General features: G+C 33.7%; 1 protein-coding gene across 6 annotated transcripts; it reads left to right on the top strand.

Annotated features, from left to right (window-relative positions):
* The first annotated feature begins 15,828 nt into the window (after positions 1-15,828).
* Positions 15,829-25,035, top strand: LAZ1 (organic solute transporter ostalpha protein (DUF300)). Of its 6 annotated transcripts, none has more exons than XM_088483518.1 (12): positions 15,829-16,468; positions 16,566-16,610; positions 17,030-17,118; positions 17,434-17,522; positions 20,486-20,557; positions 20,658-20,852; positions 21,002-21,267; positions 21,344-21,634; positions 21,744-21,832; positions 22,548-22,809; positions 23,863-24,111; positions 24,465-25,035. In XM_088483518.1, exons 7-12 carry the CDS (start codon positions 21,073-21,075, stop codon positions 24,828-24,830), a joined length of 1,452 nt encoding a protein of 483 aa, XP_088339644.1. In that variant the 5' UTR covers positions 15,829-16,468; positions 16,566-16,610; positions 17,030-17,118; positions 17,434-17,522; positions 20,486-20,557; positions 20,658-20,852; positions 21,002-21,072; the 3' UTR covers positions 24,831-25,035. The 6 variants fall into 6 exon arrangements, with proteins under 6 accessions (XP_088339644.1, XP_088339647.1, XP_088339642.1 ...); XM_088483521.1 differs by having other exon boundaries at positions 15,867-16,468; positions 16,566-16,615; positions 20,480-20,557; XM_088483519.1 differs by having other exon boundaries at positions 15,893-16,468; positions 20,658-20,856.
* Positions 25,036-25,954: the final 919 nt, after the last annotated feature.

Raw genomic sequence — 25,954 nt, 5'->3', positions numbered from 1 at the left:
TTTTAAATTTTTGATACATTAAATATATTGAAAATATTAAAAAAAAACTATCTTTTTAATAAATTTTAATAAAATATTTCTTATGATATTTCTAGGATATATATTAGTAAAATTTTTTTATTAATCACATATTTATTATTATTATACATATTTAATTTATAAAAAAAGTGAATAAAAAGATATATATATATATATATATATATATATATATATATATATATATTTATACATTAAAATTTTTTTAACTAAATTTAATTAAGTTGGTCTAATATAATAAAAATTAGTTAATTTATTATTTAATTTGGTTAAATTTAATATATATATATATATATATATATATATATATATATATATATATATATATATAATGTGAATTAAAAGGCATGCAGTGAATTAAAAGGCATGCAAACAACATGCAAACAACTAAATGGATTTCCGTCATTGTTGCATAAAGGATTGCAATTTATCAAATAGTACTTTCATTATTATATTTGCAGCGAGTAAAGCGTGGAACCAGGGCGTAATATTTTTTCTTGGGAAATATGGGACACGAGCACAGCGTGGTCAACCAACATGGGATGATTAAATCATAAGAAATATTTTTTTTGGGTGACTAAATCATAGGATTTTTTTTTTCAAAAAAAAAAATAAAAATAAAAATTTATATGTATTTTTTAACTTTAATTTCTTAAATTCTATTTTTTTTAGATTTAGGTGCCGAATTCTATATTTTTTTATCGAGTTCATCTAATTCCGGCAAACTCTATAAAAATTATAGAGTTCGCTTAACTTTCGACGAACTTCACTTTAATTTTTTTTGTTAGAATATAATTATGATCAATTAGAATTATTTAGTATATCTGAATATTTATTATAGAATATTACATCTTTATTATTACGATTCTCTTAGTTCCTATAAATACTTTTTTATATTGTATTATTCCAGATAACTTGAATACACTTAATAATATATATATCATTTATCCAGTTTAGTCTATTGTTTCTAACATGGTATCAGAGCTATGGTATCCTTCTTGAAGAGGATAAGTTATTTTTCTTTTGGTGAAATCACCCTAATTTTTCATACTATCATTTCGTGCCATTTTTTTCCTTCTCTGTTGTTTATGCTTTGATGCTTTCTTATCTCACCGATTAACTCATTCACTCACTACTTACTTATTCTCATAGAAAAATCATATGTTTTCCATCACTTTTTCGATAATTTGCCATCTCGTTACACTTTGTTACTTTTTCAACAGTTCACCATCTTTTCAACCGTTTTTCGGCAGTTGGCCACTCTTGCGGCAGTTTTGTCTGCATTCTCTTATGGCAGTTTCATCTAAGTTTCCTTCCGGCATTTTCGTCTGTGCTTCCTTCAGACTAGCGGCAGTTCCGTCTGCGCTTCCTTCAGACAAGCGGCAATTCCATTTGCGTTTCCTTCCGGCAATTTCGTCTGCACGTTTTATCAGTTTATGCAGTTTTTTTCTCTTTATTTCGTTATTTTAAATAAGTTTCAAACTCAAGTTGTCACTTGAGTTTGAGGGAGATGTTAGAATATAATTAGGATCAATTAGAATTATTTAGTATATCTGAAATATTTATTATAGAATATTACGTCTTTATTATTACGATTCTCTTAGTCCCTATAAATACCCTTCTATATTGTATTATTCCAGACAACTTGAATAGACAACTTGAATACACTTAATAATATACATATCATTTATCCAGTTTAGTCTATTGTTTCTAACATTTTTCAAAACTCACGAATCTCAAATTTTTAAGTGATTATCATTGTCTCCAAGGTAGAGACAGAGACGGAAAGACTGAGACTGAGAGACACTAAGAGACAGGGATTGAAATAAATCTCAGTATTCTGTTTAGTGCAAAATGGGAGACAGGAATTGAAACAAGAATGAAACTCTAATTTAATTTGCACAAAAGATAAAATTAGAATTAATTAATTGAAATGAAAGTATTTTAGATATAAAATGTTATTAAAGTTTCAGTCTCCATCTCTAGAAATTTCAGTCCCCTGTGTCCCTACTTTTTGGAGGTACTAAAATACTGAAATTTTAGAGACAGAGACATAAATTTTAGTACCAGTCTCTGAACTAACAAACACGATACTGAGTCTCAGTTTCTCGGTCTCTGTCTCAGTATCTCAAAACAAACGCTACCCAAGAGTATACAGGAGCACATAAAAATACACAAACAACAATTATAGTTTCTTCAATAAAAATTTATTATTTATCTAATAAAAATATGACTTATTACTGTATACTCTTGGGTATTCTTATGTACTTTGGAAACGATAATAATAGTTGCTATTATCCGTTGTGAAGCTTAAAAATTTGAAATATAATGAAGTTCGTGGGGTCTATAGAGTTTGCCGAGATGCTATGAACTTACTCTAGATAAAAAAAAATCGTATTTAAGAAATTAAAATTAAAAAATAGAATTTTAAAAAATAATAAATTTTTTTATTTTATTTCAGTAAAAAATCTCTAAATCATAAGAATGAATTTTTACTGTAAGAGAGTAGTCCGAGAAGAGATTTATTTTTCATATTCAACACCAAAATGGGGCTCAATCTTTTAAATATTGGGTGAAAGTTGGTAAAATGCATGGTTATAATGGAATTGCTTGTTTTACTGGTTTATTGAAGTTGTTCTTAAAATGACCAAAAAAAAAGCTGGGGAATTTTAATGGAAGAATACAAATTATATTGTTGGGGATATTTATAGAGAGAAGCTAAAAAAAGCAGAAATTGTTGTGGTAACTAAGTTGTTTCGAAAATAAGAATACTGAGGGGGACAAGTGGAGAATCTATGGAGGAATTTGATGTAAGCAAAGGGACAATATGATGTCCCGCGATTTGTGTAAAAAAAAAAAATTGAATGAGAGGAAATGTAAATAAAAAATTTATTATCTTTAGTTATTATTTAATTATTAATTTAATTTTTAGTTTAATTTATTTAATTTAATAATTAATAATATACTTTTTGTTATATTTTTAAATATAATTAAACAATAAAAAATAATAAATTCTAATAATTCTCTAACATTTCTAAGTATAAATAACGGGTTCGCTTGCAGCTTCATGCATTCATTCTTTTGTTTTTAGCTCTTGTTGCAATTTTTTTTGCTCCTTTCTATTTTTCTTCTATTTTACTTTGAAAAAAAAAATAGTTAATGACAAAAAAAAGCAGACGATAGAATTATTTTAAAAATAGAGTTAATTATAAATTTGGTGTTTAAAAGATTCAGACAGAGACAAAAAGATAACTAAAAAATATTATTGACAAATAACTCTTGAATAATTTAAAAATACGATAAAAATAATAAGTAAATATCATATTTTTCATATTATAAGTGACAAAAAACTTTTGTATTTAATAAATGATTTATCCATTTGATCCAAATTTTTATGATAACATTTGAATATTATTTAAAAAGTGCATAACAAATTTCGAAGCAATATTTGATCTTTAGTTTTTTATTTTTATTTTTTTTGAATTACTTTTGTTAATCACAATAATTTTTTTTTAAAAAATCGTTTAACATAAAATTACTAAATTAAAGATAAAAAATTTATTTTTCTAATAACATTTACAAAAAAGCAATTAAAATTTGATTTCCAAAATTTTTTTAGGCTATGTATTTAATATATAGTTCTTTTTATCGTATTTTTAATTTTTTTAGATATTTATTTATCATTATATTTTTTGGAGTTATTTTGTTAGAGACATAAATTTTTGGGTATCACTTTAATAGTTTACACTTTAAAAATATAATACAACAATCGAATTTTATTTCAGACACATGAAAGTATAAGATTTATATATTAAAATTCATGTGACATTGTTATTTTTTTTTACAATATTATTTGAAAAATAAAAAAATATAATTTATGAAAAAATAGATCTTTAAATATTAAAGAGAATGACTAATACTTTATACAGGCATATTCTGTGTTAATATTTGGTGAATTCATATAATTAGAGACAAAATATACTATTTATGAAATATTTTTTTTTTAACTAAACTAACAAAATCACAAAAAAAAAAAGCCCTCACCAATTATTTGAGATGGGGGATAATTTAACAATATATGCATATGTATGAACTCAAGTTTTTTTTGCTGGTATATATTTTTTATGAATGTCAACAAGAAAAAAAGAAATAAAAATGACAAGAAGCCAAGTTCAAAGATCATGAAGATTTAAGCATATAGGATTTAGGTAATTTTAGGATTAAATATGATTTTAATTTTTAATGTAAAAATTTATTTTGTCTTTGACTTTTTTTTGTTTTGCTACAAAATATCCCAAAAATTTAACTTAATTTTATTGCTTTGAGTCTTTAGAGTCGACGTCTTTCTCTAATATTATAATCTACGAAGATATCATAAAATGTATAAAACTGAACTTAATTGTAACAGTTTATCAAGCACTTTAAATGTTTTGGTAAAGAGAAATGAAAATCTTTGACATTTTTATCAAAAAGACTGGACGTAAGTGAAAAGGTTATACTGAATTAAAAATATATCCAACGTTTTTTTTCTTAAATTCTTTACATTTATTATTATTTAAATGCTAAGGAGCCAAAAAAATTAGAATTTGTTTTATTTAATATTCATTAATTGTTGTAATAATTAATAAATATTAAATAAAGTAAATTATAAATGTTTTTGGCTGATTTTCTTAGTTACCAAATATTTCAATTTTTAAATTGGTGTAAAAATGGAAATGTCTAGTAACAAAAAAAAATCAGCCATAACTTGCCTTATTTAGCATTCATTAATTGTTGCGATAATTAATTAATATTAAATAAGACAAATTTTGACTTTTTTTTTTTGTTTATCTAACATTATTAACCGTGTAAAAAATATAACTCCTTATAATTGTTGGGAGTTCATTTGTAGGTCCTTAGAAAAGCACTACTACAAAACTATTTGTTCGTTTATTTATTGTATGCTTTTACATTGAGAAAAATTTATCGATCATTGCTTTTCAACACTCGATTCACCCACTCGAGTGTGCTTGTGCTTATCCTCTTGAGTGTATCTGGGGAGAGAAGCTAAACAATGCAATTGACCTTGTGCGTTGCTTATAAGAATCATATCCCGCCTCTGTGATACTAATTAACACTGTTAACATGATAACCTAATCTTTGCAAAAAAGTTTCATCTTCTGGAAAAAGAACAATGAGAAAATTTTTTACCCACTGTCTATAAAGTATAAACACAAGCCGCTTTATTGGAAACCCGTGAAACATTCCAAGATACATTATTGGTATAATAATTCATGGCTGGACATCATCTTGCAAAGGATTCCTTTTTAGAAGGAACCTTGGCATCCTCACTTTTCGTCTCATGGTTTTCGATGACCCAACCTCTGACATTTTGTCTATCCCTATCCATGATATTTTCGTTGAAGAAGGATATACTACCTGCTTATGCTTCCCACGAGCTGGTGTGCTTATAGGAATCCCCTCCTTTGAAGGCTTGGAAATTCCCGACGTTCGCCATAGCTAGGTGAAACGAGACCATGGTTTCTCCTTTTTATGGTTGGGACCTTTTGCACTGTCTTGAAGTTTTTTTGCCAACCTAGAGCCACCGTTCTTCTTAGTCGTTGTCTGATGCAAATCAGGTTTCTTCCCAAGACTAACAACATTATTAGACTTCTTTGTGGGGCTATCATGGTTAATTAGTCAAAGACAAATTAGATTTCTGATTAGAGAAAGTATATGGAGCTAGTGGCCTAAGCGTACAATACGTACAATGGAGGTTTAGGAAGTATTAGAGATATGACCATTAGTGTTACATTGTCCTATCAACTTACGTTTTTGGGATGAGTGGTTTCATGATATGATATTAGAGTTCTAGATCCGAAAGGTCAAGAGTTCGATCCTTGGTGAACCACAAAATCAGCTTAAGCTTTTGGGATAAATGATTTTATGACATGAGATGTTTATTATCCTTGATATCCGGATGGTTACTCTTCTGATTAATATGAAAATAATTCTTTTTCACCGCTCAATTTTATTAACCATTTTAATCCATCTCTCCAATTTTACGTGGGATTATGATTTGTGATGAACAAAACCAGCATCATCTTTATCAACAACAATTGTCTCTAGAAAATTTTCAAATTCAAGTCTTGGTTGCATTGAATGTGTAGTTGTCATAGTCTCCCTAACCAGCCACCATCTTCCTTTGATTCTCATCTTGAAACACTGCTTTCTTCACTACCTTTTTCTGATATTGCTTTCCCGGGTAACATGGTCAGAGCATTGTTTTCATCTACCATTGTTTTCTAAGTTATGGAAATGCCAAAGTTATATAATCTGAACAAAAACTCAAACAAACTTTCCACGCTCTACAGATTTGGTGTTAGGTCAACCTTAAGTGGCTTTTCCACCGCTGCTTTGATTCTCATAATTATTTTCTCCTGATAATACCAAATACTTGGGCTTCATATTTTATCCACACTAATGTGGTATCGAAAGTCTTCTCACGCGGCCTGAACTCTGGCTCCACTGTTTTACAGCTAAATAGCTTCCTTAAATCACGCATGGGCCTCTTAAAAGAACCTTTTCTCGACCATTGGGAAGATCAAATATTTCAAAAAAATAATCAGAACCCACGTAAAAGACATTATATCCCCTTTTCAAATGCGACACACGTCGCAATTTACAGACCATTACTGTGCTTACTGCTTACCACTGTGATCACAATAACATCTTCATAAGGTGCCACTAATGTGAGGGGGGACCTTGCCAATAACATTGAAGTGTGAGGATCTTGCCTCGATGATGCTCATCAAAATGGCAGTTGTTGAAGCGCGAGAGAGGATTGTTGAATTGTTGGGAATCTTTGAAGTCAGAATTGCGGTAAGGTGGATGTCTGAAATTTTTTAAAAAAGAAGGGTTTTCCTTAGGGATTCATTCATTGTGACGAGTTTCTACCATCAAATATAATCTTCAGATTACAATAGACTATATTTCAAGCTCAAAATTCTTGCATCGCTTTGTAAACATATGTTCTCTGTCCAGTGCCCTTAGCTATCATGGCAACCTATAAATCATGGTGAACAAGATACTCACTATGTTCACTAAACATCACCTGGCATTGAACCTAACATTGAAGGTGGTGATGATGTTTTTTTTTTTTTTTTGAGCATTTACTTTAGGGGGTGGTTATGCAATGTAAAAAAACAAAATCAATTCATCCAAATCCTTAATCAATGTTGGACCGTGTTTAATTATTTCACCGGCAATGAGGGTGTATTCCCAAAACTAGCTCTACCCTTCATCTTCTGTTAATGATGTTTCTTCGCATGCATTGGAGTGGCCACCCAATATAAGTTTTATCCTTAACCTATAATTTTAATTTTTACGCATTGTTCAAAAATATTGTTGGGTACCTATACTTTTCCTTTTAATTTTACTTTTAATGTTTCCTATACTTCAATTAAATCTTTAATAAGTGAGACAACATACAACAGGACAATGCTATAAATACCACTAACATTGAATAGCTATGTCATTATTCCCACTAACATTGTTAACAAAGAATAATATAATTGAAACATACATATAAATACTAGATTAACAGATAAATATTAGATTATAATCTAAAAGATTCTGACAATTATAAAATAGCATTCAATAAATATTATTGATAAAATAGCAAAAAAAAAAATTAAAATTTGATAAATGTGTCTCTAAACTTATTAGAATATATCTTTTATGAAAATAATGCTAAAGTGGTCATCGTAATTTGATGATATAGTTACTTAATATATATATTTAGGTGAAAATTTTAATTAATTAATTTAATCCAACTTGAAAAATCCTCCTAAATTCTACTCCAACGAAAATTTTTCCATCCCCAACACACTCTCTCACTTTAAAATAGGCCAAAATAGCAATAGTGGAGCTCAACGTGATGCCTCAACTTCTCACTCTCTGACTCTCACAAGTTCATTGTCATCGACATCACAGTCTGGTTGCCGCGCCTTCTGTGTTTGCTAGTTCCTGTGTGTCTGTTGTCTCTATCCGCGTCACATCGTCCTTGCGCATTCATTATTGTCGCCTTGTCTTCCTTGCTCGCAACTGTTTGTAATTACTCTTGCTGTTCACCGCCAGTTGCTGCTCGCTGTCAGTCGTTGCCCTACCTCCTCTGTTTGTGTTAAAGTTATCGTCTTGGCTTTACCGTGGCTCGCCTTCGCCTCTGCTTCTATGTGTCGTGCCTCCTTTGTCTTTGATACTTTTTTTCTGGCCTTGTCTTACTCCGTCTCTTGGGTTGTATTTGTTTCTAAGAACAGGATAAGAATAAGACACAAAGGACAGGAACAAAAAAATTTGTGTTTTTGTATTTTTTTTGTGATAAATTTTAACAAATTATAATAATTTAATTTATTCTCATATTTTTTATCCAAAAAATTTGAGAAAAAATATAATATTAAAAAAATATAATAATAAAAATTTAACAAGAATAATAAAAAAAATAAAAAATAAAATGTGTTCTTTGTTAGTGTCTTTATGTTCCTATTAAGATGGATACAAAATATACTAATTTAGTGTTTTTATCTGTCCATATCTCATCTATCAAATACGATTTTGTTTGTCTCTGTCTCTAATCCCGTTTTTATAAACAAAGCTAGCTTTACTTCTCTTTTATTGTCCAAACTGAGATAGATTGCATGTGAATTTTATTGTAGTTTTAATTATTCTATTAGTCTTTATAGTCTTATTAAAATTTTAATTAGATTTTTATATTTTTTTATTAGATTCTTATACTACTTTTAATTTTGTTATTAAATTCTTTTTGTATAAAAATATTAAAATTAATAGAATATTTTTTTTAAAAATCATAGTCAAAGAGATAATTAAATTTTTAATTGTAGATATTTTTAATTTACAAAAAATGTTATGTTAATTATAACATTTTTTACACTGATAGGTATAATATTGACAAAGTTAAATAATAATAATACGAATAAAATCCTATATTCAAACCGAATTGTGAAAAAAAAAAAAAACTGTACATAAAATATCATATAGCCAAAACCCATTAAACTTTAGGACAAATAAAGAATGCAAATTAAAGAGCAATTGACATTTATAAATGGTGTGAAGTTCAAGAAATTAAAATACTTGCTCTTTTTTCCACTCTATAGGTCATTTGTCCTTGTCTTTAATTTCTATTGACAATGTCTACGACGGTGTCATGTCATAGTAAATTTTAGAAGGTTAAATTTAACAGTGTTTGTAGAGTTTTCTAGAGTATTTGAGAATGCTCTAGATGGTTCTGGAACGTTCTAGAATGTCCTAGAAGTTCCTGGAATATCCTAGAAGGTTCTAGAAGACTCTAGAAGATCATAGAGTATTCTAGAAGAGTGTAGATGTATATAGAAGTATAAAGAGTGGTATGGAATAATCTAGAAACAATTGGAAAGTTGTGGTAGGATAGATATTTGTAAAGAAGGTTCTGGAGGATTAATCTGGACCGTTGATTAGATTTGATCTTAACCATCCATTGAGGAGGTGGATGGCTATAAATAGGAGATAAGAGTTAGTGTAAGGTGTGTGAATCATTTGTAACCACACTTGAGCAATAAAGTGTTCTTCCACCAAAGCTTTCTTTCTCTTGTGTTCTCTTGTGTTCTTAGCTTTCTTGCTAAGTATTGAGGGTTAGGCTGACTTGGTCTTAGCTCAAGAGGTTGAGTAAGTCCGAGTGCCGGCACGGTAGCGTTGGAGTGTGTCCAAGGCCGTGACAACTTGGTATCCGAGCAAGGTTCGAGAGGGAGCACAAGTCGCTTGTGGGTATGGCTTCTAGTATCACCATGGAGCATGTTGAGTCTCAAAGGGGAAGGGATACTATTCCTTCTCAATGGGGAGGCAAGAAGGGCCGTTCTTCAAGTGAGCCTAGAGGTAAGGACTCTAACTTCTTAGAAGAAAGAGTTTCTATGTTGAAAAATGTTCTATCCTCTATGGATGAGCGGTTCCAAAGGATAGAACATGACAAGGAGACCCTCGAGGCTCACGTGTTAGGAGAACTAGATGCTTTCAAAGAAAGCATGCTCCAAATCGAAGAGAAGCTTGAGAATTCCTTGAAGCTATTTGAGGAAGTTCGAGTTTGGTTCGAGGAGGCAAAATCTCGACCAACCATTATAAGGGAGACGACAAAGATTGATCTCCCCAAGCCAAAGGAGTTCAAGGGCGTAAGGGACGCTCGCGAGGTGGAGAACTTCCTATGGCAAATGGAGAGGTACTTCGAAGGCAAAGGGGTGGTCGAAGAAGCAATAAAGGTACGCACTGCAACTCTCTACCTTTCTGATAATGCTACTTTGTGGTGGAGGAGAAAGTGCGTAGATATGGAAAAGGGTACTTGCAACATAGCCACATGGGAAGATTTCAAAAGGGAATTGAAAAGACAATTCTTCCCTGAGAATGTGGTTTATGAAGCAAGGAAGAAGTTGAGGGAGTTGAAGCACAAGAGTACGATTAGCGACTACGTAAAGGACTTTACTACTCTCACGCTTCAAATTCCCAACTTAGCATCAGAGGATGCATTATTCTTCTTCATTGATGGACTCCAACCTTGGGCAAAGCAAGAACTACAAAGAAGGAATGTTAAGGATGTCGATGAGGCCATCATGGTGGCCAAATCACTCACTGAGTATCATAGGGGAGACTCTAAACCCAAGTCTTCCTCCAAGCCTAGTTCTGCTAAAGGTGGGGGAGACAAGGGGAAGAGTTTCTCAACCAAGAAGGAAGGAAAATACTCTTCAAAGAAAGAGTACGAAGAAAAGAAGAAGGCTTTCGTGCCCAAAGGAGGATGCTTCGTGTGCAAGGGACCACACCAAATGAAGGATTGTCCCAAGCTAGGGACTTTGGCATCTATCGCCGAGGAACGAGAAGCTCAAACTCAAGTAACTGAGTGTGTTGGATCTATCCAACACATAAATGCTGTGAAGAGCAAAGAGGCAAGCACTATAGAAAAGAAAGGCTTGATGTATGTCAAAGCCTTTATCAATGAAAAACCTGTCATGGCTATGATCGACACTGGTGCTACACACAACTTCATCACGCCTGATGAAGCAAGGAGGCTTGGGTTGAAGATCACCGAAAAGAATGGTTGGTTCAAACCCGTAAATACCAAGGGTGAACCCCTTAAGGGAGTAGCAAAAGGGGTTGAGATGACTCTTGGTTCTTGGAAGGGCCTTGTAGATTTCTCAGTAGCACCCATGGATGATTTTAAAATAGTCATCGGGCTCGATTTGCAAAGGAAGGCAAATATAATACCTATGCCATACTACGACGTAGTATGTGTCATGGAGAAAGGGTCTCCATGCATGGTCCCTACAGTCTCTAAATTTGGAGGACCACCGATACTCTCTGCTATGCAACTCAAGAAAGGGTTCAAGAAGGGAGAGATTACATATTTGGCTCTATTACAAGAGGAGTCAACATCTGAAAGAGAAGACGTCCCTCCCAAAATCAAGAAAGTCCTTGAAGAAAATAAGGATGTGATGCCTCCCGAGTTGCCAAAACAACTACCCCCTAGGAGGAAGGTGGACCACAAGATTGAATTGGAGTCAGGAGCAAAGCCGCCCGCCTCAACACCTTATAGGATGGCACCGCCAGAACTTGAGGAGTTGAAGAAGCAACTCAAGAATTTGCTAGATGCTGGGTTCATCCGTCCATCGAAGGCACCTTATGGCGCACCAGTCTTATTCCAAAAGAAGCATGATGGTTCATTGAGGCTATGCATCGACTATCGAGCACTTAACAAGGTAACCATCAAGAACAAATACCCCATTCCTTTGATAGCCGATTTGTTTGATCAACTTGGTAGAGCCAAGTGGTTCTCAAAGCTAGATTTGAGGTCAGGATATCACCAAGTGAGAATTGCCGATGGTGATGAGCCTAAGACCACGTGTGTCACGAGGTATGGATCGTATGAGTGGTTGGTGATGCCTTTTGGCTTGACCAACGCTCCTGCGACCTTCTGTACCTTGATGAATGAGATCTTTCGACCTTACCTTGATCGGTTTGTAGTGGTCTACTTGGATGACATTGTTGTCTATAGCAATACTTTGGAGGAACATGTAGAACACTTACAAACCGTGTTCAAGATCTTGCGAGAGAATAACCTATATGTGAAGAAGGAAAAGTGTTCCTTTGCAAGGGGCGAAGTCTACTTCTTGGGACACATCATTAAGGGTGGAACTCTCTGCATGGATCAAGGAAAGGTGAAGGCTATCAAAGAGTGGGAGCCGCCAAACAAGGTATCTGAATTGAGGTCATTCCTTGGGTTGGCTAATTACTATCGGAGGTTTATCAAGGGATACTCCACTAAGGCTACACCATTAACTGATCTTCTCAAGAAGAATCACTCTTGGGAATGGTCAAAGGAGTGTCAAAAGGCCTTTGATGAGTTGAAGGCTGCTATCACAGAAGGACCAGTACTAGCACTACCCGACTACTCAAAGGTATTTGAAGTCCACACTGATGCTTCTGACTACGCTATTGGAGGAGTTCTGATGCAAGAAGGACATCCTATTGCCTTTGAGAGTCGCAAGTTGAATGATACAGAGAGGCGATACACTGTCCAAGAGAAGGAGATGACTGCGGTGGTGCATTGTCTGAGAACTTGGCGTCACTACTTGCTCGGTTCACACTTCATCGTCAAGACAGACAATGTGGCTACAAGCTACTTCCAAACTCAAAAGAAGTTAAGTCCCAAACAAGCTAGGTGGCAAGACTTCTTGGCTGAGTTTGATTTCGAATTCGAATACAAGTCATGCAAGACTAATGTGGTAGCAGATGCGTTGAGTCGCAAGGCTGAGTTGGCGGCCATTTCTATGGTGGAAGGAGATATTGTGCATACCATCAAGGAAGGGTTGCATCACGACCCATTAGCCAAGAAGTTGGTGGAGTTGGCTAGAGAAGGTAAGACCAAAAGATTTTGGTTAGAAAACGACCTTCTCTACACAAAAGGGAGAAGACTATATGTCCCTAAATGGGAAAATCTAAGAAGAAAATTAGTGAGAGAATGCCACGACACCAAGTGGGCTGGTCACCAAGGTCAGCGAAGGACCTTGGCACTCATTGAATCTTCTTATTATTGGCCCCAAATGAGAGATGAAGTGGAGAGCTATGTGAAGACTTGTCTTGTGTGCCAACAAGATAAGATTGAAAATAAGACACCAAGTGGGTTGTTGGAACCTCTGCCTCCTTCGGAGCGACCGTGGGAAAGTGTCTCTCTAGATTTCATCTCTGCCTTACCAAAGTCCGAGGGGTTTGGATCTATTCTCGTGGTAGTGGATCGATTTTCGAAGTATGCTACCTTTATACCCGCCCCTACTGATTGCACTGCAGAAGAGGCAGCACGACTATTCTTCAAGAATGTGGTGAAATATTGGGGATTGCCCAAAAGTATCATTAGTGATCGAGATCCACGCTTCACAGGACGACTATGGACAGAGTTGTTCAAACTCCTTGGGTCAGAGCTTCATTTTTCAACAAGCTTCCATCCTCAAACCGATGGGCAGACTGAGAGAGTGAATGCCTTACTCGAGTGTTACTTGAGGCATTTCGTAAGCGCTAATCAGAAAGATTGGACAAAACTCCTCGACATTGCTCAGTTTTCATACAATTTGCAAAGGAGTGAGTCTACAGGGAGGAGTCCATTCGAGATCGTGACTGGACAACAACCGCTTACACCTCACTCTCTTCCTTCCCCTTACTCAGGGAAGAGCCCTGGAGCTTATCATATGATTAAGTCTTGGGAAGAACAAGCAGATGTCACTCGTTCTTACCTCGACAAAGCTGCCAAGAGGATGAAGAAATGGGCAGATAAGAAGAGGAGGCATGCAAGCTATCAAGTGGGAGACAAGGTAATGATTAAACTTCTTCCACAACAATTCAAAGCCTTTCGCAAGGTTCATAAGGGCTTAATCCGCAAATACGAAGGGCCATTTGAGATCATTGGACGTGTTGGGGAGGTTGCTTACAAAGTACAACTCCCTCCCTCTATGAAGATTCACCCGGTCTTCCATGTGAGTATGCTTAAACCATATCATGAAGACCAAGATGAACCGAGTAGAGGTAACTCGAGTCGTGCTCCACCCGTGGTAATTAGATCCTTTGATAAAGAAATTGAAGAGATCCTAGCTAATCGCATCGTGCGACGAAGAGGGGTGCCACCAAGTATCCAATACTTGATCAAGTGGAAAGGGCTCCCGATAACCGAAGCTAGCTGGGAAACTCGCGAAGATCTGTGGCAATTCCAAGAACACCTAGAGCGCTATCATGAACAGAACGCGACGAGGACGTCTGCGCATTAGGTGGGGGAGAATGTCACAGTAAATTTTAGAAGGTTAAATTTAACAGTGTTTGTAGAGTTTTCTAGAGTATTTGAGAATGCTCTAGATGGTTCTGGAACGTTCTAGAATGTCCTAGAAGTTCCTGGAATATCCTAGAAGGTTCTAGAAGACTCTAGAAGATCATAGAGTATTCTAGAAGAGTGTAGATGTATATAGAAGTATAAAGAGTGGTATGGAATAATCTAGAAACAATTGGAAAGTTGTGGTAGGATAGATATTTGTAAAGAAGGTTCTGGAGGATTAATCTGGACCGTTGATTAGATTTGATCTTAACCATCCATTGAGGAGGTGGATGGCTATAAATAGGAGATAAGAATTAGTGTAAGGTGTGTGAATCATTTGTAACCACACTTGAGCAATAAAGTGTTCTTCCACCAAAGCTTTCTTTCTCTTGTGTTCTCTTGTGTTCTTAGCTTTCTTGCTAAATATTGAGGGTTAGGCTGACTTGGTCTTAGCTCAAGAGGTTGAATAAGTCCGAGTGCCGGCACGGTAGCGTTGGAGTGTGTCCAAGGCCGTGACAGTCAGCTTTCTTTTTCTTTTTTTTATTATATTTTTTATATTCATAAGACAAAATAAAATTATCTCATAAATTATTTGTTATTGAGTTTGAACAGAATATAAGTAAAAGTTTATAAGTTAAGTATTATTTCATTAAACTAAAAAAGGTCATAAATTTAATTCCCTTATTTTATTATAAATTTGATAAAATTATAGAAACTAACATAATAATTAAAATATGATTTATTTATTTTTATTATTATATATGAACCTGTTTGCTTTTTTTAGATGAGTTTTATTGTGATTCATCTTTTTGAATTGTAAATTAATCAGTAATTAGTAATTTCTGTCAATTAAATTTTTTACTATTTATTATATTGATGGGTTCTTTTTTTTCCATAGCAAATTTGTCAAGAGGTCTAGCTATATACATTTTTCAATATGCACATTTGAGATAATTGATGATCGAAAGAGTGAGAGAATGCGCTGAGAAGAAGAGATCTTTAGCTAAATTAAAGTTGAGGAAACATTTTCAGGATATATTGATTAATTAATTAAAATTTCACCTAAGTACATATATTATACAGTGGTCATCTGAGCATCATTTTAATCAGAGATGTATTTTAATGAACTCAAAAATATGTGTGTCAAATTTTATTTTTTTTTAAAAATTATTTTATTAATAATATTTATTGGGTATCATTTTATTAATGTCAAAATATTTTAAATACTAATTTAATATTTATCTCTTAAAATATATTTAATAATTAAAAATAAAATTAAAATAAAATAAACGTTAAAAATATTTTTAAAATTTTATAAATTTCGAAAATAAAAAATATGCTTTACTATTACTCGCCAAAATGTTTAAACATAAAATCACAATATTTTAACAACTAATTTTCCAACTTTATCCTCAATTTACTTTTATATTACAAAAACTACCACTTCACATCCATCTTCTTTCTCCCCCTTCCTTCCTCTCTCCCTCCCTCCCTCACCGTCACCAAGCCTTCTCTCCCCTTCTCCGCCGCTTCATCTTTCTCTGCCTTCGTCTCTACCGCCTTCCCTTTGTCGCCTTCCTCTTTGTCTTCTTCGATGGCGTCTGCCTCCGCCTCTTTGTTGCCTTTTCCAACGCTTCCTCTTTGACCTCGCCACCGCCTTTCTAGCCACGCTGTCATTTCTGCAGAGCTTCGCAGCCGTCGTTTCTTCCTCCTGACGCATCATCTGGCTTCTCCGCTACCTCTCTCTTTGCCTTCTCTCTATTGCGATAGATTTGCTCCGCCTCTCTTCATCGAGGTCGCCTTCCCCCTTCACCTTCCGCAGGTCTGTGTTGTGCACTGTCGTAATCCATCCCAGATCTGCTCCGCCTAATCCAAGAGCTGCGTGAGAGTGAGACCCTGTGATCTCCGGCCGCCTCAGGAAACGCCATTGCTGCCCCTGCGATCTCCTCCATCAACGCTTCTCTTCTATTGATGTGATCTGTTCTGCGTGCTTCTCCTGCCCCATCAAGCTTCTGTTCTGCGAGCTTCTCCTTCTCCTTCGAGCTTCCTTGAGCTTCTACTTCTGTATACAAAATTCGCATCGTCTTCTTTTGATTACTGATGATTTGTAAATATGCCATGTTCTATGCTAACTGCTACTACTTGTTTTGGTTAATTCTAGGTTTTGATTTGGGTAAGAAATTGGGGTTTGTTAGAAGAAATTGGGGTAAGGTCTTCACTGAATTTCTTATAATTTTTTTTAAAAGATGTCATTAGTCTTAGCCTCTTATTTCTCTGATATGCATGACATTTCCTTTGCGAACGATTTCATACTTAAATCAATGTTCTATTGATATGGTAGCACCTTCAAGTTCTGCATTTTTTTCCACTGTAAGAAGGGTTCGAAATGGTTAAACTCTTTAACACACATCACATCATGGTTCAGCTGCACCTTCATGATCTCATCAATCAATCTATTTTTTGTTTTGATTTGAATGATATATGATGCCCATTATGTCTGGAATGGATATGCTGTCATATAGCTTAAGCATTTATAGAAAGCTGCCTCCTAATTTTTGTTCTTTGACAGTAATTAATAAATGTCTTAATTCATATTTTCATTTGTTTGAACTTCTGTTTGACTAGGACTAGGTTTCTGGAAGGTTACAAGAAAATATTTGACAAAGAAAATATTCACGAAGCTATTGCTGCTCCAAAATTATCATCTGAAAGAGGTAATTGTAGTTGTTTTTGTAGCTTTTTTGGGAATACTATTTAAGTAATTTTTTAATTCTTAGTTTGCACATACCAAAGTAATTTTCTTGCCTTTAGCATGTATAGATTTTTTATGTATAGATTCATGATCTCATCAATCAATCTATTTTTTGTTTTGATTTGAATGATATATGATGCCCATTATGTCTGGAATGGATAAGCTGTCATATAGCTTAAGCATTTATAGAAAGCTGCCTCCTAATTTTTGTTCTTTGACAGTAATTAATAAATGTCTTAATTCATATTTTCATTTGTTTGAACTTCTGTTTGACTAGGACTAGGTTTCTGGAAGGTTACAAGAAAATATTTGACAAAGAAAATATTCACGAAGCTATTGCTGCTCCAAAATTATCATCTGAAAGAGGTAATTGTAGTTGTTTTTGTAGCTTTTTTGGGAATACTATTTAAGTAATTTTTTAATTCTTAGTTTGCACATACCAAAGTAATTTTCTTGCCTTTAGCATATATAGATTTTTTATGTATAGATTTTTTAAAAGTCTCTATTTGTATTTTCTTAGTCATGTCAATCATAAGTCATGAATTGAAAATCTACAAACCATACATGAGTACATAGATAGTTTAAACAAGTTTTTAGATTTTGCTCTTGAGCGTCAATCTCCCAGGGGTCATCAAATTAAATGTTCTTGTTCAAGGTGTGGATTTAGCAAATGGCAAACAAGAGAGGTTTTTGAACATTTTAATAGTAAAGTCATTTTCGGAAAACTAGAAAGTTTGGCATTGGCATGATGAATAGTTGGAGTTGGGTAACAAGGTCATCAAACTAGTGATGTTGTATAAGATGATTCGGCATCTCAAAATCTAATGGTAACAATGCCCAATGACACATTTGGGTTTGCTGGATTTGACCTAAATGCATCTATTCATTCTTCTGAGCCTATAGATGGGAATGAAATTCGAAATGAAGATAACAACGAAGACAATGTAGTGTTTTACAAGTTGTTAGAGGATGATAATGAATAATTATATGAAGGGTTACAAAGAATTCAAAGTGGTCTTTCTTGATTAGTCTGTATCACATAAAGTGCTTACATAGAAAAACAACAAAAATATTGACCGAAATCCTCAAGTTAATAAAAGATGCTTTTGGAAATACGAAAATTTTCTACGTTTTATGGGGCCAAGAAAACCGTAATTAACTCTGATAATGCCAAGATAATCTGTTTACCCTAACGATTGTAGGATGCTAAAATGAAGTGCAAATCTTGTGGCACTTTCCACTAAAACCGAGACTAATATGAGACAGAATGGATATGCCCATTTGCAACCTTTAGAGTTTGTTTAGAATGCTAGGAATTAGAATTTATTTAAGAGTTGAATTCTTTTTCTTGCTTTGGAATAACTAAAAATGAATTATTTGAATTTTTTTGAGAATTTCAATTCTTATTTTTTCTTTATTTGTAAATCATATCAAAAGGGGTCTGATTTTTAAATTAATTTTCACACTCTTCAAACTTAATATGTCAAATGTCAAAAATTGAATTCTATTGTAATATATTATAGTCATTCCAAATTATGAAATTGAGTTTTAAATAGAAATGAATTATTTAAAAAAAAAAATAGATTTTTTTTCATATTAAATGATTTATAAATAAGCTCTTAGTTTTGACCAAAATTTGAATATTTTGTACAAAATAAACAATTAAAATAAAAAACTTTAATTGCAACTTGGATTAGATTTTTTTTTTTTGAAATTGAAATTTAAACGGTTAAAGTTATTTTTTATTTATAAAATCTAAAATAATGAAGTTCAATTTCAAGTTTTCACGAATCTACCTAGAAGGAACCAGTCTTTCTCCCGCTCGAGCTGTGCCTCGTCTCTCCCTCTCCACCTTTGGCCTTCTGGGAAGCAATTGCGGTCCTTTTCTTTCCTCTATCCTCTTTCTCTTTGGGCCCTTGTCGGTCTCAGGTTTGTGTTTTCTCAACCCATTCGTCCTCTGTGTAACCCTATGTTACATGGAATCCCCATCTTCTGCATTAGTCCAAAGTTCAATGATGTTAAACTCTGTAGAATTGTATATTTGTGCATTGCTTGCCCTTTTTGTTTGTTGGTTTACTGCTACTCTCTCTGTGAAATCTTCTGTTTGAATTGTTTCTGGCCTTGTTCCCTTCTCTCGATTGTACCCCTCTCATATTTCTGGGTATTTGTATGTTCAAGATCATGGTTCTGAGTTCTGCTGCATTACTTGATAGGATCATATTATTATTAATAATACTGACTTGTTATATATACTGATATTCATGTGCCTTTAAACTGCCAATATTTTATGTGCTGGTCGAATGTGGAAAATCAGGCTACTAATATTTGCACTCTAAGGTGTAGACCTAATTTCTAAAGGGACTCTCATTGTGGAGTTGTTCTTGAACACTGGGCATGTCCTGTTTTTACAAAGTGAACTTAACCAAGGCATTGATGCAGTTACATTTTGTCTTTATAATTTGGATCAAGCAAACAGAATGCACTTTTTAAGGGCGTCTACTTTTTCCCTCTCCAATTTTCTCTATGGGATATAATTAATTTCTGATTAATTCTTCTGGACGTGATCTATTCAAGGTTCAATGCTAATTCAGAGGGGTTGTTCATGTTAACCAGCTTTATGACCGATGAGACCCCTCTTTGTGTCCTTTTATACATCTAGCTTAAGACGTCAACAACCAAATTAAGTAGTATGGGGATACAGTGTATTTCTTTACTTTTGCCCAGCCTTTTAACCAATCAAATAGTTAATCCTACCTGAGATCCATCTTCTCCCTCTTATTGAGAGACCATTGCTGCCAACAACCTTAAATGTCACAACCTATCTGAGCATAGTCCAATTCGGAAACCAAATAACATAATTCCTTGAACCTTCTAACGTCATCTAGACATTTACCACATTTTTTATAGCATTATCTTTCCATATGATATAATAAACTCAATTCGGCATTATGTTGGGAACAGTGTGTGATGATTAACTTTTTTAGTTCGTGACTCTGTTAGGTTAATTCCCCCTTTCTCCTTAGATTAATCAAGCGGCACTTTTCTTAAGTTTTATAACAATCATTACATTTGCACATTATCCAAAAATTTCTAATCCTTTCCTATAAATCTATCTGGTGTAAAGCTTATGGTCTGCTTAGAGGACTTTCTCTCTCAGAAATGTTGAGAGATTGGAAAGCTATGCTTTATAGATTAGTGTTATATTTTATTATTTTTATTATTATGATTATTTGACCAAGTCTTCAGTGAATTGATAGTCTAAATAAAGGATAGAATAGAACATCTTCTAAAACTTCACTGATGTGTTAAATATTTGGAGAAAGGTGCAGGGACCAAAGGATTTATTTTGCTTCTCCAGTTGGTGGCAATAGCTTTGGAAGATATGAAGTTGCCTTCCAAAGGTACATGTCAAAATAGACGTACTTAGCAAATGTCTCCATTTGAATCTAAATTATATTCCCTATGTCATGCTGTGAAGACTGACAGTTTTCATTTTTGCAGCAAATCAGTGGTACCTTTCCTGTATACACTCTAGCAGCTATCTCAAACTTGATGTCTGAAAACGGCATACCAAGTACGGCCAGGATACTAAGATGATCACCTCTTTCTCCCTCTTGGCCTCTACACTACACAGAAACCATTGGCTTCTTTTGCCTTCTACCTCAATTAGCAGTCCCTCCACCCATCTACGTCCTTGTCAGCAAGCACTACTTTCTCTCCTCCTCCCCCTTCATTGACACTTATCTGTTCTTTCAATGTTATATATCCATTATGATTACCCTTGCAATCTATGTTAGGTTATGGTCACCATTTCTATTTTAAGCTTTCCTTAAATTATTCAACAGGTGCCTCTGAGCTGCCTATAATGTAATTGAATTATGCTAGCTATATTTCAAGTCCTCATTCTCTAACCTCAATGAACAACATCATCATTCTGTTGTCATACTCGCCTCCTGCATGGGCAACTATTATTGCTGCTGCCTTTCTTCTCCTCACTCTCACTCTGTCTATGTATCTTCTATTTGAGCATCTTTCTGCATACAAGAATCCTGAGGAGCAGAAGTTTTTGATTGGAGTTATCCTAATGGTTCCCTGCTATTCAATTGAATCTGTAAGAATACTTCTTTTGCTTAGCCATAGATTTTCTGATTGCTTTTTCAGTTCTAACTCTCTTCTCATCTTACCAGTTTGTATCATTGGTCAATCCATCAATCAGTGTGGATTGTGAGATTTTAAGGGATTGCTATGAGTCATTCGCCATGTATTGTTTTGGAAGATACCTTGTTGCCTGTCTAGGTGGTGAGGAAAGGACCATTGAATTTATGGAAAGAGAAGGACGGGCTACTTTTAAAACTCCTCTTCTGCACACTTCTGACAAGGGAACCGTAAAACATCCTTTTCCTATGAATTACTTCTTTAAACCTTGGATACTTGGCCGAAAGTTTTACCAAATTGTGAAATTTGGTATTGTACAATATGTATGCTTATTCATTACTCCATCTCATTTCAATTACCAAATGTTTCAACCTTTGTTTTTATACACAAACTAAATATTCTCCTTACATTAAATATATCAATCTCTTACAGATGATAATAAAGTCGTTGACTGCAATTACGGCGGTGATTCTTGAAGCGTTTGGAATATACTGTGAAGGAGAATTTAAATGGGGATGTGGGTAAGCAATATGGAATTCTTTGCAAGTTATTATCATTCCCATTGACCATATAACATTTACAAGTAAGATTCTTGTGAACCATTGCTTGCATTCACTTTTCTGTTTGGATGCTGTAATTGATTATGGCCTCATCTGAGTTATTATTTATGGCCATTTTATTTGCAGTAGCATAGATTGAAATTTGTGTGTATGCCTTTTTTTTTTGTTTTGGGGGGGGGGGGGGGGGTTCTCTTTTTTGGGAATGGATCCTCTCAATTGTTAAAAAAAAATTGAGGGAGTAAAGTGTGATCTCTAACCTTTTATTGTTCTCTCTCTCATGTTTTTTTTGTCCCACTTATAAAATTAATAGTGAGAGATCACACTTTACTCCGTCAATTATTAAAAAAAATTGAGAGAATCCATTCCCTTCTTTTTTCCTTAAGTAATTTTGAGAATTACTTGATAATGAGTAAGGACTTGGAGGATGTTTCAGTTCTCTTTGAACTAAATTTGTGTGAGATGCTATTGATTGTGTTGGTAAGTTTGACTGATGCTTAATTGTTAATTATTCCGTTGTGAATCTCCTGCATCCAGTGGTACAGAGTTACTATATTGTTTCATCATAAAATTCTTCCTGTAATTGGAATGTTAGTTTTCATATGCTCCTTGTGGTGGCAACAGGTCAAAAGATTGATGGAGGGATATCTGACTATATGAATTTTTGCTACCTTTGTAGGTATCCTTATATGGCCATAGTTTTGAACTTCAGTCAGTCGTGGGCATTGTACTGCCTTGTTCAATTTTACACTGTAACAAAGGAGGAGTTGGCACATATACAGCCATTGGCCAAATTTTTGACATTTAAATCAATTGTCTTCCTCACTTGGTGGCAAGGTGTGGCAATTGCTCTTCTATATACCTTCGGTTTATTCAAAAGTCCCATAGCGCAGGGTTTGCAGTTCAAGTCAAGTGTCCAAGATTTCATCATTTGTATTGAGGTAGATGCCCTTCACTGGAGTTAAGCTTCCTTCTTTGCCTTGGCATGTGCTTTGTTAATTGTTGACTGTGACTGCCTTTTTATTTAATGTCCTGTATTTATTATCTTGCAATTGGCTGTCTGCTGTGAGGAAACTTTTTATGTGACCACTACTGGATCAAATGCCCTCCACTTCCCACCCTGGATCAGGTGCAGCTCTTGTTTGGTGAAGATGCTCTGCAATATGAATTATCTCTTTTGATCTTTGTCGTGGGAAGTGAACTGTGCAATTTGATCATGTGAATTTCTCTAACGATGTCAAACTTACTTTTGCTAATTGTTCCATCTAATGCCTATAGATGCTATAGCATTCATTTTTACATTATTTTTTTTAATCACCAATATGATATTTGAGTGTTTTTCATGGAAGTAGGTTCATGAAATTGTTGCGAACCCCTACTCATAATTTAAGTAATTTTATTGAAGAGTAGATCATTATCAGTTGGACCTTTGATTAATTAGCATCTCTTTTTGTTTATTGATGGTTATAAATCATCTGTTTCTTCTCTTTTTTTTTTTTTAACCACAATATCCAAGAGTCACATTCAGACTTTATACTGCTGTTCAATTATTTCATTTTCATTTATGAAAACCATCTCTGTGTGAAACATTATAATGTCCCAAGGTTGGATAGGATAAACTTTGTGTAACAAGTATATTTCTCCAAATTTTTATGAAATACAAGATGCTTACTAAATGAAAAATATAAAACAATTCCGGCATTGAGTAATCTTGGTAATGCATCAAGTATTTCAACTAGGAAAGTTAGGAGGTCAGTAGACAATTCCGGCATTGAGTAATCTTGGTAATACATCAAGTATTTCAACTTGGAAATTTAGGAGTTCAGTAGGGCTTGTTTTGTCAATCAGCACTGAAGCAGGTTTTTTATTCATTGTTTCTTGAATTTGTCCTTTAACCTCATTCGACTCATAAGTCAATCTGTTAAGGTTTTATAACTGCTCAAGATATGGGTTAGAATAAAGTTTAAACAGCACTTTGTATTCATCCAGCACAGATGGGCATTGCTTCCATAGTTCACCTGTATGTGTTTCCATCCAAGCCATATGAGCTAATGGGAGACCGCCTTCCTGGAAGTGTTGCAGTTCTTGGAGATTACTCTGCTGATTGTCCTCTTGACCCTGATGAAATCAGGGACAGTGAGCGACCCACAAAACTGCGTCTTCCTACTCCAGATGTTGATGCCAAGAGTGGGATGACAATTAGAGAGAGCGTTCGGGATGTTGTTATTGGTGGTGGGGGATATGTAAGTTTCCTTAATTTTTGCTAATACTAATGCTAAAACTGAGTTATTTTATGGTCATATCTTCTATCCAAATAATCATAATAATTATATTATTATTCAAGTTTCAGTTAATTTTTGTATTCCATAACTTTTATTTATTGATTTTCTAAAAGTGCTACATGGTCGGAAAAATATAACCAAAATCCTTCATTAGGAATCATGGTGGTGGTTGAGGGATAAAAAGTGACGGGTACCACTTTGTCATCCAATGGCTCATAGCAATGCTACCTTTTGATAAAATTTCAGATTGTGTAGTATATAACTATATATATATACTTACACATTTGATAATTTATTTGATTTGTAACATTCAGATTGTGAAAGATGTTAAGTTTACGGTCCATCAAGCTGTGGAGCCTGTGGAGAAGGGGATTACTAGGTTCAATGAAAAATTACACAAAATCTCCCAAAATATTAAGAAGCATGAGAAGGATAGAAGAAGAACAAAGGATGATAGTTGCATCGTGTCATCATCGTTATCACCAGCTGCGAAGAAGGTGATTCGAGGAATTGATGATCCGCTCTTGAATGGCAGTATTAGCGATAGTGGGGTATCGAGGGGGAAGAAGCACCGTCGACAGTCTGGATATACGAGTGCTGAGAGCGGAGGAGAGAGCAGTAGTGATCAAATCTACGGTGGTTACCAGATTAGAGGCAGTAGGTGGGTTACCAAAGAATAACGAATGCATGCTAGATTTTGTTGGTTAATGCCTATATGCCTATGCTAGATTTTGTTGGTTAATGTATGTGAGGTAGTTTTTAGATATAAGTGGAGCTGGGAGGAAATAAAGTGTTGCATACTTTCATTCTTAGTGCTTTCTTAGGCTTTTTCTTAAATAAATAAAATATAGTATTTATCAATTTATACAAATATGAAATTATTTATATTTTTACATTATATTTTCGCATCTTGTCACTTTACAGAAGATATGTATACATATTTTGTTTAAGATCAAGTTATTCAACGACTAAAGTATAATTTTGATCTATTTAAAAAATAAAATTAATATAATTTATTACGATTTGAAATGTAACAATTTTATTTTATTTTTTATTCTAATACAACTTAATTTAAACAATTGCTGTCATCTATATTTTATCAATTTCCAACTTTTTATATCTATGTTTAAGGTGTGAGAATTTTTGTTAAAAGTATTTAATATAAAATCATCTGTCGTCTGTTCACCAACTTTATTCACAAAATTCAAGTGCTATTGTGCTAGCAAATAAGCTCTAAGAGTAACTCTAAGGAAAGGTTTTGTTCAGAGGCTCTTAGATCAAATAGTATATTAAGACATAATTTACTTAATGTCGTCTCTGCTCTCGGTCTTTGCAATGAAAATGATCGACGAAATAACTAGTCTCATTATAGAGAAATTTTACTTTAGTAGATAGCCAATTCAATTTTTGCCACCTTATATAAATTTAAATCAAATTGAAACCAAATATTAGAAAAATAGATTTCATATTTAATCTCAAATCACTACTATGACAATGACATATAGTTCTAAAAATCCTAATATGGTATTTTGTGAAACTTAAAATGAAATTGAAATGAAATCAAACATTGGAGATGCTTTAACGATATTATATCTTGGGAAGATGCTTCATTTATTTATAACAACTATGCAAGATTTACACCAAAATCTATTACTAATATAACATATATATTGAAATACAAAATATACGTTAAAAATAAATTAAATAATATATGTATTTATACAATATATATAAATATATAATAACTTTTTTTTGTTGATTTTGATATATACACAGTATTTTTGGATTTATAATATGCCGAAAA

The sequence above is a fragment of the Arachis ipaensis genome, chromosome B4 (assembly GCF_059453495.1).
Source record: "Arachis ipaensis isolate K30076 ecotype BB chromosome B4, ASM5945349v1, whole genome shotgun sequence".
Taxonomy (NCBI): Eukaryota; Viridiplantae; Streptophyta; class Magnoliopsida; order Fabales; family Fabaceae; genus Arachis; species Arachis ipaensis.
Note: the sequence above shows the minus strand (reverse complement) of the source record. Positions and strands in the feature narration are given on the sequence as shown.

Excerpts from the sequence above, each read along its gene's own strand:
- LAZ1 (XM_088483518.1), top strand. The coding sequence starts at position 21,073 with ATGAACAACATCATCATTCTGTTGTCATACTCGCCTCCTGCATGGGCA. Across the intron at positions 21,268-21,343 it reads CCTGCTATTCAATTGAATCT|TTTGTATCATTGGTCAATCC; the intron begins GTAAGAATACTT and ends TCATCTTACCAG. Across the intron at positions 24,112-24,464 it reads TTATTGGTGGTGGGGGATAT|ATTGTGAAAGATGTTAAGTT; the intron begins GTAAGTTTCCTT and ends TGTAACATTCAG.